Here is an 18,212-nt window from a genome sequence, read left to right on the forward strand (position 1 = left end):
AGCACACCAAGTGATGAAAGACTTCAAATGCTGTTACATGATACAACTGGGTAATTTGGATACTTTTCCATTTAGATAACAGAGGTAATGTAATTGACTTGGTGAATGACCAGCTGCCAGATGTTAAAATATCTGATGAAGATAAAAAGAAGAATCTTGAATTGTTAGAAGAAGCAAAGAGGGTGAGTGAGAGGTTCCTCACACGAAGAGGAAGGAAATCAAGAAGCAGCCTTTCAGAATCTCCCACAGGTACATGTTTTAAAATCCCATACCTTGAAATTAGGGATGTGGGTGGCGCTGTAGTCTAAACCACTGAGCCTCTTGGGCTTGTCGATTGGAAGGTTGGCAGTTTGAATCCCCACAATGGGGTGAGCTCCCGTTGCTCTGTCCCAGCTCCTGCCAACTTAGCAGTTTGAAAGCATGCCAATGCAAGTAGATAAATAGGTACCACTGTGGCTGGAAGGTAAATGGTGTTTCCACGTGCTCTGGTTTCTGTCACAGTGTCCAGTTGCACTGTCTGTGGACAAACACCGGCTCCCTCAGCTTGAAAGCAAGATGAGTGTCGCAACCCCATAGTCGCCTTTGACTGGACTTAACCATCCAGAGGTCCTTTACCTTTACCTTACCTTTACCTTGAAATTATGCAAATGAAACCCAGTGTTAGCCTGTGTGCAACGTGTGTTTTATCATAACAAATTAGCAAAGGTCATTTTAATGTAAGAGGCCTGTGGCACCATAAAGGCAAATATATATTGTGGCATATAAGGTGCCGAAAGCTTTTTGCCCGCTTATTCTTGACATCATTCATAGATTTTAAAGATGCACATGTCTTTCAGCTTTTCCTCATGTTAGCTGTACTTGGACATTCTTCGCTCCCATGTTCACCAAGTCATGCAAAGTAGCCCAACCCCAACGTGCTTCTCTCAGTGCTTGTACATATAGCACTCTCCTGTGACATCACTCAGCAAAAGCATGGTGCCCTGCTCATTATCTGTTGCAGATTTAATGGTCTGCTTACTTAAAACCAGAAAATGAGAACTAACCACTCAGAATAACTATTCATTGTTGTGTATAACTTTAATGCAGCTATATCCCCAGCACTTAGCCCTAATGCTTCACCTGCTGCCTCTCGGAGCAACTCTTTCACTCTGCCAAGTCCAACAGGTAAAATTAATGTTGCATGTTCAAATTATATACATATTAGTTGAGCAGCCATAGATGTTTGGTCATTATAAGATCTCGTAACATTCCCCGCCCCCACCCCACCCCCGAAATGGTAAGCTAGAAATCTTGCTGGGCAAATGAATCGGGAATGTTTTACAGCAAAATGTGATGTAAATATGAGAAGAAGCTTGATCAGATCTAAGCTGTATCTAGTCCAGCACCCAACAGTGTTCAGACAGATGTTTCTAGGAATCCAAAAATCAGGGTGTGAAGAGCCCTTTGTCACCCACCTACCCACTCGCCCGCCCACCAAGAGAGTCTTTCTCTTTTCCCCCAGGGGCTAACCTGACAGGTTTTAGAGCTGGCCATATGGCCCCATGGCACCTCCCACTTCTAAGGTGGTATTGTTCTGTTAAAAGATTTTTGGCCGTCCTTTAAGACAATGTCCACTCTATCCTATATGAAACAGTTAGATTTTACCTGCCTTATAATAAGTCAGCAGGGTAGAGGCAGTATGAGCTCTCATGGAAGGAAATTCCATGGCAAGGTGGACAATGTGCTGGCAGCTGTATGCCCTGTTGACTCCTCCACACCCTCTAGGCTTATTAAACCTAGCAGAGCTTTTATTGGTATTTTTAATGTATATTTTTTGTAAACCGCTTATAGGGTTTAATGATTAAATGGTATATAAATCCTCTTAGGCTGCAATGGGTAAGTCTTCTCATAAAAAGGAACCCACAGCAGAACCTCATTAGACATTTTTGAAATACTGGAGAGGCTCATATGGGCTGACACATTCTATGAAGCAGTAGTGATTGTAGCAGAAGTCCTATAAGCTAAGGGTGTGTTGAATTGTGCAGGACTTTTGTTAACAGGAATAGCACTCTTTTCTGCCTGTAGTAGCCATATGGCCACTGAGTTTAGAGCTAACTATGACATGTTACAATATGTGGTGGAAGTTTCATCACCTGTTTTTCATATTGTAGGTTCTGATATATGCCCATCTGCTTTGGGTTCAGTGCCTCCACTGCAGGTAAGAATGCTGTAATGCTGATTAATGTTGAGCACTGCATACAATCAATCAGGATAACAATATATTTCCTTGGCAAGAAAATGTGTGTGTGTGTGTGTGTGTGTGTGTGTGTGTGTGTGTGTGTTGGGGGGCTTTATCAATGGGAGAACATGTGCTTAACCGGTACTGCATCCCCATATTGTCTCCTAAAAATCATCTCATTACTTTTGGGCCTGAATCTTCCACTGGCTCAGTGTAAATGTTTATTGAATAAGGACTTTTATATGTGCAATTCTGACTTGTAACAGCTTCTACTGCTTCTTTTTGTGAGCTTAGCATGTCATCTGAGCTAAACTGTAAACATAAGACCAAAACATGGTTGAAGCTAATGGTTTGTCTGGAGTGAGCCAAACAATGAGCTCAGGATTGAACAACATGCTATTCCAAACTATGGCTTAGCTCAGAGCAGAGAGGCAGCAGGAGACAAAAGAAAGGAGTGCAGGGGCCACAGTCTCTCCAAGAACCTGCATAGTTGTGTATTTGCACTAATCTATAGTTTGGCCTAGTGTTATGTGTAAACAAACTCATTATACTATTTCTTTGATTATTTTTAATTTTTAGAATGCCACAAAAGGATTAACTGATCGAAATGAGAATGATCAAAGAAAACTTTCTCAGGAAAAACCAGTTACACACACAACTGCTTTGGAAAATCCAAAGAAGTTGACGGAACAAAAGGAGAACTTTGATCCACATAAGCCTATGGATAACCTACCCAGATCCTGTACTTCAGGTTATGACACTGGCAGAGTATCTCTAAATACCAGCCCAAGCACCTGTGAAAACAAACTTCAGAATCTAATCCCTAAAAAAACAAAAGAAAATGATTCTCCTTTCCAAGGCCATTTACAAGGACCAGGGATATTTACCATGGACCCAAAGTTAAAGGGATCAGTAGCACTATTATCAAAGGATTCAAAAGTTTCTTGTAAAACAGAACTTAATACACCTGGTTCCCGCCCTCCTCTATTACGAGCTGTGTCGTGGGATCACGCAGAACCTGGTAATATAGAAAAGGTACCTTTTAAATGTCCATCTGAAGATGACAGACACTTTGCCATTAACAATAAACCCAACAATATATCGACTAAACAGTCAGCCTTCAAAGACCTCCAAATACAAGTTCAACCAGTAAGGATGCAGAAATTGACAAAGCTCAGAGAGGTGAGTTTTTATAAATTAGCAGGATTTTATTTTAGTCTTTTGTTGTTGTTCCAAAATTGTGTGATATAACAGGATTGGGCTTTGATAAAATAAGAGTAGAACCTTGCATTTTGAAGTATTGGGAAATGAAGAATTGTTTTCTAGTTCATTACACCAAAGGCCACATTTCAAAGGTAGAATAAGGTGAGTCAGGGCTTGTCATATTGCTATGCTTCTAGTTAAGCAAAAAGTGAGCATCTCTATCTCTTGATCATTAGAAACACCTACCACCCACAATCTCTTGTCTCAAAAACTTTAACTTCCTTTTCATTAAGCTTATCTACTGGATTATGAAAGCTAGGCACTTATTTTTTTTATGGGGAAGAAGCACAGAGATCCTATGAACATTGTCACCACAGTTCACAGACCTCCTTTTAGGCACATATAAAAAGTAACATAGGATCCCTGTCAGATATGACCTGTAAGTAAGAGGACACTGTGACTGAATATTTTGATTATCAGTTGGATTGAAGGGGTGCTGTTCCTGTGGATTTATTTTTAATTTTGTTAAATTCATTTATTAAAATGTGTTCCAACTCTACACCAGAATTACATATCTAAATTGACACACTATTTTCCCTATATAATTAGCTTTTCAACTCTGCAGCTTTAATGTTAAATTAGAAAGCAGTATTTTGCCTTTTAGTGAAACAAAAGCTTACCGCTTAAAGGTGATTGTAAAATACAGCGCAGAGGTACTTTGGTCTCTAATAAAGTATGCAATATGTAAACAGGAAGAAGCTGATGAACTGTCCTGTCATCTTTCAAAGTAGTATTTAGGAATTAAATAAGCTACTTTTGGTCTCTTAGGAGATTTCTTCACATCCAGAAAAATCTTTCCTTCCTGAAGCTATATCAACAAATCATCTTAAACATTGCTTCAAGTGTTTCTGCTGTTCATGTGCTTCCTTTTCTTTTGTGTCTTATTTCTTGCTGCTTTCAACACTTCTTTCCCAGGACATCACATCACATTGTTATCTGCAGGCCTCAAGACAACTGGTTACTTCTGTGTAGCTGAAATAATCTACACGCATAAAGGGGAAAAGAAATTCAGGCAGAACCGTGACTAGAGAGCTAAAAGTCCATTTGTGGGCCAATGCTCTGGCAGGAAAGAAGCAATAGTTTTCCTTACTCTGATACAACGTTGGCAGTTTATTAACTGGATCAAATGTAATAGAGTAGAGAAGAAGAGAAGTCTTTCCAGCAAGAAACTCTCATAGGATTTTTTAAAAAATTATTTTTCAAAGTTTTATTTTCATAAAATGTGTTTATTTTCACCAGGAGATAAGATATAGTTTATATAAGCACAAATAATTATACAATATTCAGTATTTCTTGGCATATACCAGATTCTACAGCAGTGCATCACAAAAGTCTTCAAATTCTTAATGAGCGTGGATTCTTGGTTTTCTCAAATCTTGCCAAGCACTTTGGCCATTCATCTGTTGTTGAGTAATTGATGATAATAAAATGGAAGTCGTGTTGGGTGGGATCTACACACATATAAAAACCATCCTGAAAATGCTTTTTTTTTAAAGTGTTGTTAAAAAATTCATTAAATTTTCCATAAAACTCACCATCTCCATCTAGTGTCACATTTTATATTGCACTTAAAACACACTTAAGACGTTTTGTTTGCAGCTGTATAGCAGAGTCCTTGGTCAGCATTTCATCTATCCAGAGTTCAACCTCTAATGGATAGGGTTTCACTCCTCTAAAGGGATAGGTTTCAGTTTTGTCCGGGAAGTGCAGGTAGCTTTTTTTTGGCATGAGCCAAGGATGGTAAACTTGCTGTAACTCCCTCTGGACATGGGGGGGAAAGCTTGGCTACAGTGATCGGCACTCCTGGTAACCTCCAGCCTAGATTACAGTAATATGTTGCATGTGGAACTGCCTCTAAAGTTAGTTTAGAACATGGCCACTAGGCTGCTGTCTAGGACCATGAATAAATTTCACCAGTTACAGATAGGTAGCCGTGTTGGTCTGCCATAGTCAAAACAAAAAAAATTCCTTCCAGTAGCACCTTAAAGACCAACTAAGTTAGTTCTTGGTATGAGCTTTCGTGTGCATGCACACTTCTTCAGATACACTGAAACAGAAGTTTCCAGACCCTTCTATATAGTGAGAAGGTGGGGAGGGGTATTACTCAGAAGGGTGGTGGGAATGGGTGATTGGCAGATAGCTGTGATGAGCCTGTTGACGACTCTTAACGACTGCAATAGGTCTTACAGGAAAAAGCAAGGGGTGAGAAGGTGAAAAATGGCTTTGTCATGTATAATGAGATAAGAATCCAATGTCTTTGTTCAGACCAGGTCTCTCCCTGGTTTTAAGTTTGGTAATAAGTTGCAATTCAGCCGCTTCTCTTTCCAGTCTATTTCTGAAATTCCTTTGTAGTAAAACAGCTACTTTGAGATCTTGTATAGAATGTCCTGGGAGATTGAAGTGTTCTCCTACTGGTTTCTCTGTCTTGTGATTCCTGATGTCAGATTTATGTCCGTTTATTCTTTGGCATAAGGTTTGGCGTAAGGTTTCACCAGTTCAGAGTGCTCACTTTTAAGGCTCTTTGCTGCTTAGGACTGTATCCTCCCAACATAAGCCTGCCCATACACTCAGGTCATCTTCTCCAAGTGCCCTCACTATTTGAGATGAGGTGGGTAGTGATTGAATGAAAAGCTCTTTTGGTTGTGGTACCCTTTTATCAGGTGTGCTTGCCTGGTATAGTGTACTTTGGTTTAAGAACAGCTTAGTTTATGAACAACAGATTAAGAACACTGCAAACCCGGAAGTAGGTGTTTTGGTTTGTGAACTTTGCCTTGGAAGCTGAACATGTTCCGCTTTCTGTTGAGTGTGTTCCATTTGTAAACTGAGTCCCCCACTGCTATGGGAAAGCATGCCTTGGTTTAAGAACACTTTGGTTTCAGAATGGACTTCCAGAACGGATTAAGTTAGTAAACCAAGGTACCACTGTATTGGTACCTTGGGTTGGATCCCTATACTTAGTCATACTTATGATAGATCCATTAAGACCAATGGGGCTAAAGTTAACTTACATCCCATTTGAGTAATTACTCTAAGCATGACTAAGTCTAAATCCATTGTTTCTAGATTTAGTGACTGGAAATTTGTTATGCTAAAGGGTGCAATGTAAATTTATTGGTGACATGTTGCAAAACCCAGTAACTTGATTACCACCATCTTTGCCAATGTACTATATAATTATATCACTGAGCTTGTTATTTCTTGTGAAGAATTAATGCAGTTCTTTCCTACCTAATCAGGAGCACATATTGATGCGGAATCAAAATTTAATTGGACTTAAGCTCCCTGACCTAAGCGAAGCTGCTGAACAGGAGAGAGGTGAAATATGATAAAATTTGATGGGAAATGTACTTGTGGTTAGGAGGGAGGAGGCCACAACAGTGGGGTTTTTTTTTAACAGACTGAGGCCTCTTGCTAGAGTACACCACTGAAGACCACACCATATGTGACTTCTTGTGTGGGTATGGTAGCGAAAAGAGCACATTGTTGCATGTGGAAATTATTGCATCCATCACAATGGATCCCATTTAGTACAATGTGCTTGTAATCTCGGCCTTTTTGAAGTCAGTAAAACTATTGTCAACAGACACTGGCAATAAAAGTGGTATCCCAGTTGCCACTTTCCAGACAGAGGAAAGTTGGTTCCACTTAATTATTGATAAGACAGTATTGAAATGCTAGGTGACAATCACATTGAATAGCTGGATTTTACCTTCAGTTAGTAGTGCCTTTGCTGAATTTTCCGATTAGCCCTATTCCCATACTGGTTTCTTACAGCAGAATGTGGAATATACCTTTTCTTCATCCCCTTCAAACATTAGGCTGGGGCGGATCTTGGGGGTCTCAAATTTCAATGACGCCCTGTGTAATGCCAAAATTTGGCACCCCCTCACTCCATTGTAAATCATAGTTGCTGTGCCCCCTGTTGCATTCCTGAGGCTCCATGCCCAATTCAACCAAAACAGTCGTGCTCCCGTAAATCCACCTCTGATTAGGCCCATCAGAGTACGAAGTTTAGTAATGTGTTAAACTACTTTAGCTCACAATGCACTACTGAAGCAATAGAATAGTAGTAGCAATAGTAGAGAAGTGGTGGTGTTGGCAATAATGATAATGATAATAATTTTTTTAAAGTTTTGAACTCTTCTTCAGGGTCTTCACCAGTGCCTTTCTCATCAGAGGAGGAAGAGGCAAAAAGTAGATGTGAGGTGATGCCCAACATTCCTGACACTCTTTTACGAAAACTCCGTGTGCACACCTCTCTTCCAGGAAGGTAAACCACTCTGTGCTGATACTCACACTGTCACCCAAATGCTTTGTGGAAGAGATACTTAAGTGCATTAGATTCAAAAAGGCAATGTGTAGGTGTTCTCCCTCCATTTATGCCTACTACATGGTGTAGTAGTTAGTGCTGGACTACAGTGGTGGATATTCAAATCCCAAGTACGCTCTGAAACTCCAGTTGCGCTCTCCCAGCCTGACCTACTTCACAGGATTGTTGTAATGATAAAATTTGGGGAAAGTTACATATCCCACCCTGAGTTCGTCTAAGGAAAGTGGGATGGAGATCTAACAAATAAGAAAACTATGCATTTGAATTAGTATTATCTAAATTGTAATGCAAAGTTGTAATCAGAAACTAACTAAAGCTATATTTTACTTAGGATAGGTTATTTAGGATACCGTCTCTTGGGAATGAGTTCATGTGCTATGTTTTGTAGCAAGGAAAAGTTCCGTTAAGCAGAAATTATACTTGGTGAAGCAGCTCAAAATATAAATGACCTTGCATTATGACTGTTTTCTTACTGAGTCTTTCTGGCCAAATTAAGGAAATTATATTTCCTCTTCACTTCAGTCTTTGTAAGAAACAAGACCACAGTATATTAGGCCTGCCAACTTCTTCAGAATGGTGTTATCTTTTACACCAATACAGGAAGTGAAGCAGCCTTTGTGGCGTTTATATAGCACAATGCTGTGACAATAAATTAACATTATAAAAACATTACCTTGGATCTTGAGAGTCTAATAATTTTGCATTTGCCAAGGAACATACAGCACACTTAGGACCTGCATTTAATATATAGTAGGCAGCTGCATATCTTGTTTTTCCTTATCTAAGTACAGTAGTAGGGAAGTCTGAAGTCTGATGCTCACTGTGAAGTGAGGCTTATTCCCCTGCCATTCTTATCTCACTGGGGAAGTAATCACCCAATGCCCCAGGGCTAGGGCCGTAGGAAAATCCAGCATATGCACCAGTGGTGCCTCTATGGTTCCTAATGACATTTTTTCTGCGCTGGCAAACTTTATAACTTAGTTTCCCGTTTTATTGCAGCTCTCCTCCGCTTACTGAGAGAGAGGTTGAGGTAAGTTTCCTTTTTTTTTTTTTACTGTAAAATGCTTGAAGGCTCTTCGTCATCATATTTTGTGTGCAACATACTCCCAAGCAACATTTTGTAGATAACCTTTCCATGGCTCCCCTCAAGACATTCTTTGAAGAAAATCTAATCCAAACTGGAGTCAGAGAAGGGTCATTATTTTTAACAACAAACATAAAAATTCCATTAAAAAAATCAGCAAAATGGACAAAACTAAAATAAGGAGCAGAGCCAGCAGTCTTCATCAGAGCTATCCCAATCAGGGGATAAGACAGTCTTCAATAAGGCAGCCTTCACTAAATATTAGAAATCACTATAAAGGGGTCTGGTGAACCTCTGGCAGTAGCTGGGCCTCTTTGAAAGACCTTGGAGGGCAGGCAGAATCATGGATCATAATCTCATGAATTGTGGATGGTTACCACTATTTATAAGGGATGCAGGTGGCGCTGTGGGTTAAACCACAGAGCCTAGAACTTGCCGTTGGAAGGTCGGCTGATCGAATCCCCGTGACAGGGTGAGCTCCTGTTGCTCGGTCCCTGCTCCTGCCAACGTAGCAGTTCGAAAGCACGTCAAAGGACAAGTAGATAAATAGGTACCGCTCCGGCGGGAAGGTAAACGGCGTTTCCATGCATTGCTCTGTTTCGTCAGAAGTGGCTTAGTCAGGCTGGCCACATGACCCGGAAGCTGTACACCGGCTCCCTCGGCCAGTAAAGCGAGATGAGCGCCGCAACCCCAGAGTTGGTCACGACTGTTCAGGGGTCCCTTTACCTTTACCTTACCGCTATTTATTTATTTGAAACATTTTTGTACCACTTAATTATTCATATTTCTAAGTGGTATCTATAAAAAAATCCATAGAAAATAAGAAAATAAAACAATAGCAATTTATCATAAAGCCAAACTGGTATTCACTGGTATTCACTGCTGTTCTTTCTACCATGTTTTCATAGAAATGGTGTCTGGATAAGACAGAGAGAGCAATTTTTAAAAGTTGTAGGAAGTAGCAAGGAAAGTTAACCTTGTTCTTGGAGTGCCATTCTTCTCCATTTGCTTATCCATGGAGGAGCCCTATATAAATTATATTATGTTATATAAAATATTTTATGTCTGTGTTGATAATTTTACTGTCTGCTGTTTCTAACGCCTGCTTTTATTAATTTATAATGAATATTTCATACTATCAAATGAACTGCTTTGAGATGTATCTTTTATTTAAGTGATAGCTAAATTTTGCTAAATAAATAATGAATAAAGCTTTAGAAGTTATAGTTGTGGTCAGGAGTAAAAGGACTGAACTGATATGTTACTACTGCAAGCACTGATTTCACATTGGTCAGCGTAATGCCTGTGGTCTCGGTACAGCCTTGGAAAGTAAGAAATGAATGTGCTTGCCTGCGAAGTAACTTCAGCCTAGTCTTCCAAGCTGGAGAATATGATTCAAAGTGTATTTGACACTTCTCTTTGTGGAAATTAATTCCTACTAGTGTATGGAATGGTCTCCCTCGGGAGGTTTTGGACTTTTCTTCCTTGGAGGTTTTTAAGCAGAGGTTGGATCGCCATCTGTCATGGATGCTTTAGCTGAGATTCCTGCATTGCAGGGGGCTGGACTAGAAGACCCTTCAGGTGCCTTCCAACCCTACAATTCTATAATTCTATGAGTCAACTTTATGCAAAACAATTTTCCCCTTTTATACATGGATATGACTGGTAAACAGAATTCAATGAGGCCTTTCTTTTCCCTCCCTCAACAGAATGTGTTTGTACAACTTTCATTGGCTTTCAGAAATGATAGTTATACATTGGAATCAAGAATTAACCAGGCTGAGAGGGAGAGGAATCTTGCTGAGGAGAACACAGAGAAGGAACTGGATCATTTTAAAGTTGCTATTACGGTAAGAGGACCATGATGAACATTCACTGCAGTTTACGCTTGTTAGAATTCAGTGAATTTTGGTAGGTATTTTGAAGGCTGCTGCCAAATATGTCCCCAAATCCTATGTTATCATTAACTGTTCAGTACTCATATTGATTATCAGCCAACTTAAATCTCTAAAATGGCCACATTTCAATTCTGTGCCATAATCTAGAATTTCTTGTTCTGTGGTAGGTTGATTTTTGCAGTAGGTGGAACTGAATGTTGCAAAAATAATGTACTCTTGGAACTGCAGCCATACCATGGTTATCAAACAGCTTAGTTGTCGAACAAATTGGCTCCCGAACATTGGCTCCTGCAGCCAATCGGAAGCCGCACCATGGTTTTTGAATGGTTTCGGGAGTTGAACAGACTCCCAGAACGGATTAAGTTCGAGAACCAAGGTACCACTATGCTTTTTTAACAAAACAAAAGAAGCATATTGTCTATGAGTGGTGTAATAGGTGTAAAATACCAGACTTCACAAGGGGGGGGGGCTACCTTGTGGCCCTCCATAAGTTGTTGGACTCCAACTCCCATCAGCCCCAGCCATCAGTAGCAGTCCACCAGTTTCTGGAGGGTCACAGGTTATCTGCCTGCTTCACAGTAAGTCAGTTAGAAGCATACACTGTCGCGAATTCTTCGCAGCACTTTAGCAGAAATGCTCAGAGTTCCAGGTTCTTCAGTGCAGTATTATTTATTGTGAGCTATATATACAAATATCTACAGAAGCAGTTCATACAGTCAGACAGAGTACCTGGCTGCACCTTAAGGCAAATAGAGAGACTCTTTCTTTCTGACCACACTCCTCTACACCACTACCTTACTGCTGGACAGGCTTCCCTTTTAAACCGATGACAGCCAGTCAACTGTCAGCACACTACTGCTGAGTCATTCTGACCCAGCACCTCCATAGAAAGTATTGCAGGCTGATTGCATCAGCTAGCAAACTCAAGCCTGCAGACTTACTATCTTACACAGCATTCTGTGATCCCAACATACACTTGTAAGTCAGATTGTTCTACAGAGTTTAGACTCAAGGGCCCTATGTCATGGAGCTCAGATCTCTTCTTCAGTCTCCTTTTTTGTACTCACCATTCCTTCTACTTTGGGTTTCAATGCTGTTTGAGAGGGAAACGCAGTGTATGTGCTAGATGAAAGCAGCAAAATTCTGCTACATAGTTTACCATTTATTGCAGAGAGGTTTGGCATCATGATTGCATATATTGTTTATGCATCAGTCCTGCAGTATTTCCTGGAGTTCCCATCCTAAACATGCAGGAGGTAGTTGCTGTTCTTTACTATTTATGTTCCTGGGCAGGGAACAGCTGAATGCTTGACATCATACAGTGAAGAATGTGTAATCTCATGCCTAAAAAATGCCCTGAGTAAATGCACCTAAAGATAGAGGAAGCAAGGAGCGAGGAATTTTTGCAGGAAGTCCATAAATCTCTTTATAATCGTTTATGTATACATCTTTTATACTGGTATCTTTCAGAGGAAGAGTGGGCAAAGCAATTCTTATTTGTTCATGCATTTCTTTCTCAGGTAAAAACTGATTCAAACACAAAATATTTGCAGCCCAATCCAAGCATGTTTGCTTGGGAGTGGAACCCATTGGGCTTGGTGTGTCTGGGATTGCAGACTTAGCTTCAATGGAAGCTGCACTCCTGTGCATGCTTGCCTTTGGGTAAGCTCCACTGGACATTGTAGGGCTGAAATGTGGATAGATAAGTATGCAATTGTGCTGCAAAATAGATGTAGTAGAGACTGATGTAATGGTGCAATGCCAATTCACACATTTTCACAATATGGGAATTACTCTTGTCGGGAATTACATGAAATAGGTTGCTTTTCTAAAACAATTTGCAGTATGTGTGCTTCCACTGGCATCAAAGTGCAATGTCATCTAAGAAGTATGCTTCCTTTCTGGTACTGGATTTTTCACTCACACTGACTTCTTTCCTCCCATTCAGCCTGAAAATTGTTTGGCTTCTGTGTTTGCTTTCTCATTTAAATGGGAAATCTGATGTGTAAATCTCGTGTTTATCAATCAAGGGCTATGTTTCTTGGCTGTATATCTGAAGCTGACTCATGTTCAGGAGCGCAGCACTTTTAGAGTTGGATGTACTATACTGAAACTAGGGTTGCTATACGTCCAGAATTTCCTGGACATAGCCGGTATTCAGCCCTTGTAAACAGCGTCCTGGCGGAAATTGCTGAAATGTCCGGACATATGGCAGCCCATGTCGGTAGTTTAGATGTTGGCAAATTTTATTTTAAAAATAGCTCCACAACTCATTTTTTATTTTTGAGATTTTGCAAAAACAACTCAACATCTTTGGGCAAAACTAAAAACGCTCATCAACAACTTTTGTGTCCAGATTTTCACTTTTTAAAATGTGGCAACCCTACTGAAACTCACGCAGCAGGATTCACTTTCCGTATCTCCAATTTCCAATAGTAGAAAATTGCTGTTCTGCTTGTTGAACTGCTTCTTCCATGAGGTGAGGAACACTGCCACTGCCCTATTTGTTTTGTGATGAAAATACTCATCAATGGAAAAATGTAGAAAGAGCCCACTGCTGGACCTAACCAAGTATCAAACTTTGAAAAAGGAGAGGTTGGAGGTGATTACAATGTACAGAAGCCCTTCTTACTTTCTAATTTGCTTATCACAATCATTATTCTACCTCTGGTTAACCAGATAAACCAAACTGTAGGCTGGTATGCACATGATTTTGATGGACTGTATCTCAAATGCAAAATCAGTCATAAGACTCACCAAGAAGGGTAGCACAATGAAGAAACTGAAGATGAACTAATTGAGGATTGTAATGTTTACAAGATTTTCCACTGGAATTTTAAAGCCCCATTGAAGGATTATCTGTGCTTTTAAATAAAAATAAAAATGAACAAATCTTTGCTTGCAGTCAACTTTTCATTACTCTTCATTATTTAAGAGAGCTGTGAGATTAACAAAGCACAAATAGTATCTTGCCTTAACCAACAAACAATTTGTAGATCATAATAAACTTTTTTCATCTTACAAGGGCAAAAACCCACTCTTTAAAGCTGAAACACAACAAATGGCATTCAGGTTTTCAGTGGATTGTCCTTTGCTCCGATTCAGCTTTAAAGAGTGGGTTTTCATGGGGATAGCTCTAGAGCAAAAAAAGAGAGTGCTTGGACAGAGAGCTTTAAAGGATGGGCTATGCCTGGAAAGCACAGAGGAAAGGTGAGTGTGGGTAAGCCCTTGTTTCATGATAGCATGAAGTTTGATTCTTTGTAGTCAAGAGGTGTAATGATATCTAGAATATAAGACCTTGATTTGATATCTGTAGTGGAATTTCAAGCCTTGTTTAGGTTATAGAAACTGTAAGTAGCTATACAACAGAGGGACCTTTTTATGTTTGTTGTGCAAGAACTTTATATAGTTTTAATGGACCCAAGGGACAACAAAGGTGGACAACCCTTGAACTGTAAAACCACAATGACTTCATTTGCTATACATGCTCCTTGATTTGATACATTAGTGCATGCTCTCGCTTCAGTCTTCAGCTTCCTTGTGGCATCATTCTGAGCACAGAGACATGTACCAGAGATTGTTGGAGGACATGGCAGTGCTGCATCGTCTGGCCTCTAGATTATCTAGTCGAGCGGAAATGGTTGGAGCTGTTCGCCAGGTAAGACTCTTGGAATCAAATACCCTGCATTGGCTCAGACTTCACTACTTGAAAAAATAAGGTTTTGTAGGAAGCGTTGGCTATAGTCAGGAGAGACAAACAAGGTCCTAAAGCAGAGTTAGAAATCTCATACCCTAAGGCTGAATGTGGCCCTCCGGGCACGCCTCTCTGGCCCTTGGGACTCTCCCTGGGCCACACACCCTCTTCTTGTGGAACAGCCTTCACTGACCCTGCTCCACACCTGCTTGAGGCGCTTTTGTCTGGCTGGAATGGGTTATCAAACTGTGACCATGCCTCTTGCTTGCCTGGACAGAGGGTAGAGAGAGGTCCATTGAAGTCTGACCAACTGCAACTCCCTAAGGTTTCGGGCAGATATTTTGTGAGACTTTCTAAAGATCCTTTTAATTGCAGATGCCAAAGACTGAACAAAGCATATCCTTTACCACTGAGCTGTGGGTCTCTGCCCTCTGGCTCTCTAAAACCATTGTTTCAAAAGTTAGCTGAAGATCTGGAATTGGAGCTGAAGTGTAGGTGGCAAGGCAAGTCACAGTGATAACAGCAAGAACCTTTATGAAACTCACAGAACTGGCCAACAGGGGCAAAGCAACTGCTTATATACATTTCTGAAGGCCTGGGCCACTCCCACTCCCAGTGTGATTGGCTGTCTAAACTTCCAAGCTGCAAATCATGACTAAGAGTTTAAGGGCCAATGGCAGAGGCCCAAATCTTGAAATGTTCTGTGATTGGATATCATGTATTGAATCAGAACACAGGAGCTCAGAATTCTTAGTCCAGAATCAAGCTCAGGCAAGCATAGACCACTGAATACATAACAGGAGCCACTTAGGAAATTATTGCTAGAGGTGTGTCTGTACAGTTTCCTCAGGAATTTCCCTTTAAACTGATCTCAAGCCATACTTCCAAATTACTACTTTGGTTCAGGAGTTTGCTCTACCCAGAGCAGCCCAATGAGAGGGAGTTAGCAGTCATAGGAAATAATGCCCAATGAGGTAGGGTATCCTGACATCCTGCAGAGGAGCCCATGGGGCAAGGTAACAAAGTAGGTTGGTTGCTTGCAGCACCAAAAATAGTTCCCTTGAGTTCTATCTTTAGTCACTTCTTCCTAGGTAAAGTTAGGACCACACCTCTGCCTTTGTACTGTAGCCACATAATATGATGGTGTTGTATTGCCGTATTTATTTGAGTCTAATGCATCATTGAATCTAATGTGCACCTCAATTTTCTAAATCTTAAAACCAAAAAAATATTTGCTGGAGAATGTAAATGTGTCATCAAATCTAATGCACACCTTAATTTTTGCAGCATAATTTGGCCAAAAAGGGTGAGCATTAGATTCAGGCATTCTTCTAGCTTGGTCCTCTTAGCCACTCACTTATTAGTGGGAGTTAAGATGTATCTGAAGGTTAGTGGTAGGGTCTCTTTATGAGTAAAATCTCAGTCTTGCTAAAAGCTGAGATGATGTCATGCATTTCTTGTTGAAAACATACTTCTGTGTGATGCTTGATCTCCTCTCAGGAGAAGCGCATGTCAAAGGCCACTGAAGTTATGATGCAGTATGTGGAGAACTTGAAGAGAACATACGAAAAAGATCATGCTGAGCTCATGGAATATAAGAAACTCGCCAATCAAAATTCTAGCAGAAGTTATGGCTCACCTGGTAAAATAGTCTCTTCTTCCCCACCACACAATATTTTAAAGCATGCCTTTATTGCTGTTGAACTCATAGTTGACTACTCTCAAATCTACATAGATATAAAAGCAGATTATCAAGGTATTTGACAGAATATAATTAATTACAGCAGTTGAGCAAAGTTGTGTATCTTGATTGTTTTTATGTATTTCGTTTAAATCTGTGCACAATATTCTATTAAAGAACAAAAGTTAGAAAATCTGATAATAGATAGTAATGTACTGAATTGAACATTTCCCAGATTTCTGCACTTGTAACAAAAAGAGACATACGTCCTAGTCTTAGATAATATACTGTTTTGCTTTAAAAGCACATTTGTTTCAATATAATTTTTTTTCTATTTTAGTGCTGGCAATGCATATCTGTTTTCAAACACTAATTCTTATTCTTACTTTTGTTGGCTTTGTTTTACTATGGTACAGAAGATGGTGTGCCCCGTACATCAAGATCCATGTCTCTTTCTGTTGGAAAGGTACTCTTCCAAGTTTTAAAAAGCTTTAGTTTAATAAGTGTTTTTTTTAAAAAAAATCCCAACGACTTAGATTCTCCATGTACTCCAAAAACTTGCTCATTTTTCTTTCTTTTTTCAAGCACTTCCAAAATATTTTTCCCCAGCTTGAAACGTATCATTCAGGAAACCAGTTCACATATAAAAGCTGCTGTTGCAGTAGAAAGTCAACAGGGAGGCAAATAGCAGTAGAAGTCAGGATTTTCTGAGAACTGGCACAAAGCTTCAATCAGAATTGGGACCCGGCATGGCTACTTTTCTTTCAAAACAAAAGCATGTTGTTGTTGTTGTTTAAAAAAGGATGTGGAGCATAACATGTAGTTTGTTTTTTTAAATATATATTTTATTAAGGTTTTTAAACATAAATGCAAAGATAAAGAACAGTATAACATATATCATAACATACTTTCTTAACTTCTTAGGACTCCCTCACATCTCCCGCTCCCACTTGCATCATTGTCAATTCTTGCCCGCAATTTATCATCTTGTTTACAATCTTGTGTCACATTCATTTAACTATAGTCTGTTAATTCTCCAATAGGTTTATATTTTTTCCTCAACTTACTTATCATCTTAATTCCATCTAATTTAGTGGTGCACAATTATTTGTGATCTAGCATCCTTTCTTAACATTCAACCAAATTGCAATGTTTTTTTAAATAAATCTTAAATTTCTTCCAGTCTTCTTCAACCCTCTCCTCTCCCAGGTCTCGGATTCTGCCAGTCATCTCGGCCAGTTCCATGTAGTCCATCAGTTGCATCTGCCACTCTTCCAGTGTGGGTAGATCTTGAGTTTTCCAATTCTTAGCGATGAGTATCCTTGCTGCCATTGTTGCATACATAAAAAATGTTCGGTCCTTCTTTAACACCTTCTGGCCGACAATACCCAGAAGGAAGGCCTCTGGTTTCTTGGTGAAGGTATACTTAAATACCTTTTTCAGCTCATTATATATCATTTCCCAGAAGGCCTTCACCTTAGGGCAAGTCCACCAGAGGTGAAAGAATGTTCCTTCATTTTCTTTACATTTCCAACATTTATTATCAGACAAATGGTATATCTTGGCAAGTTTAACTGGGGTCATGTACCATCTATATATCATTTTCATAACATTTTCCTTCAAAGCATTACATGCAGTGAAGTTCAGCCCAGTGGTCCACAACCTTTCCCAGTCCTCAAACATAACATAACATATAGTTTGGCCTTTAGAAATCTATCAAACTAAGTTTCTTATCTAAGGTTACAGTCATAGACACACTTACTGGGGAGCAAGTCCTACTGAATGGAATGTAACTTGCATCTGAGTAAACACGCATAGGCTTTGGTGTTTCAGGCTTCTTAGGATTTAATGCTGCAGGGTTCCTTTTTGTAACTGGCATACAACTGGTATATTAGAAAACTACAGTAACAATTCTTTATTAGTTATCTGCATTAGAATAGAATTAGGGTGAAATTCAGTTATATCCACACACTTGCACAGTGGGACTTACGGTTTCTCTCCTTCCCCACTCCAGCCCCCTGCATGTCCCAAAATCTGCTCCAGA

General features: G+C 39.8%; 1 protein-coding gene across 1 annotated transcript in view; it reads left to right on the forward strand.

Annotated features, from left to right (window-relative positions):
• Positions 1 to 18,212, forward strand: part of IRAG1 (inositol 1,4,5-triphosphate receptor associated 1) — a 92,534-nt gene that overhangs the window by 63,807 nt on the left and 10,515 nt on the right. Inside the window, exons 21-31 of the mRNA XM_083724467.1 lie at positions 76 to 249; positions 1,087 to 1,164; positions 2,151 to 2,197; positions 2,798 to 3,400; positions 6,718 to 6,796; positions 7,631 to 7,751; positions 8,811 to 8,841; positions 10,605 to 10,745; positions 14,320 to 14,451; positions 15,988 to 16,129; positions 16,585 to 16,634. Coding sequence (XP_083580593.1) covers positions 76 to 249; positions 1,087 to 1,164; positions 2,151 to 2,197; positions 2,798 to 3,400; positions 6,718 to 6,796; positions 7,631 to 7,751; positions 8,811 to 8,841; positions 10,605 to 10,745; positions 14,320 to 14,451; positions 15,988 to 16,129; positions 16,585 to 16,634 — 1,598 coding nt within the window. The remainder of the gene's footprint in view (positions 1 to 75; positions 250 to 1,086; positions 1,165 to 2,150; positions 2,198 to 2,797; positions 3,401 to 6,717; positions 6,797 to 7,630; positions 7,752 to 8,810; positions 8,842 to 10,604; positions 10,746 to 14,319; positions 14,452 to 15,987; positions 16,130 to 16,584; positions 16,635 to 18,212) is intronic.

This window comes from Podarcis gaigeae (assembly GCF_964106915.1).
Source record: "Podarcis gaigeae genome assembly, chromosome: 1".
Taxonomy (NCBI): Eukaryota; Metazoa; Chordata; class Lepidosauria; order Squamata; family Lacertidae; genus Podarcis; species Podarcis gaigeae.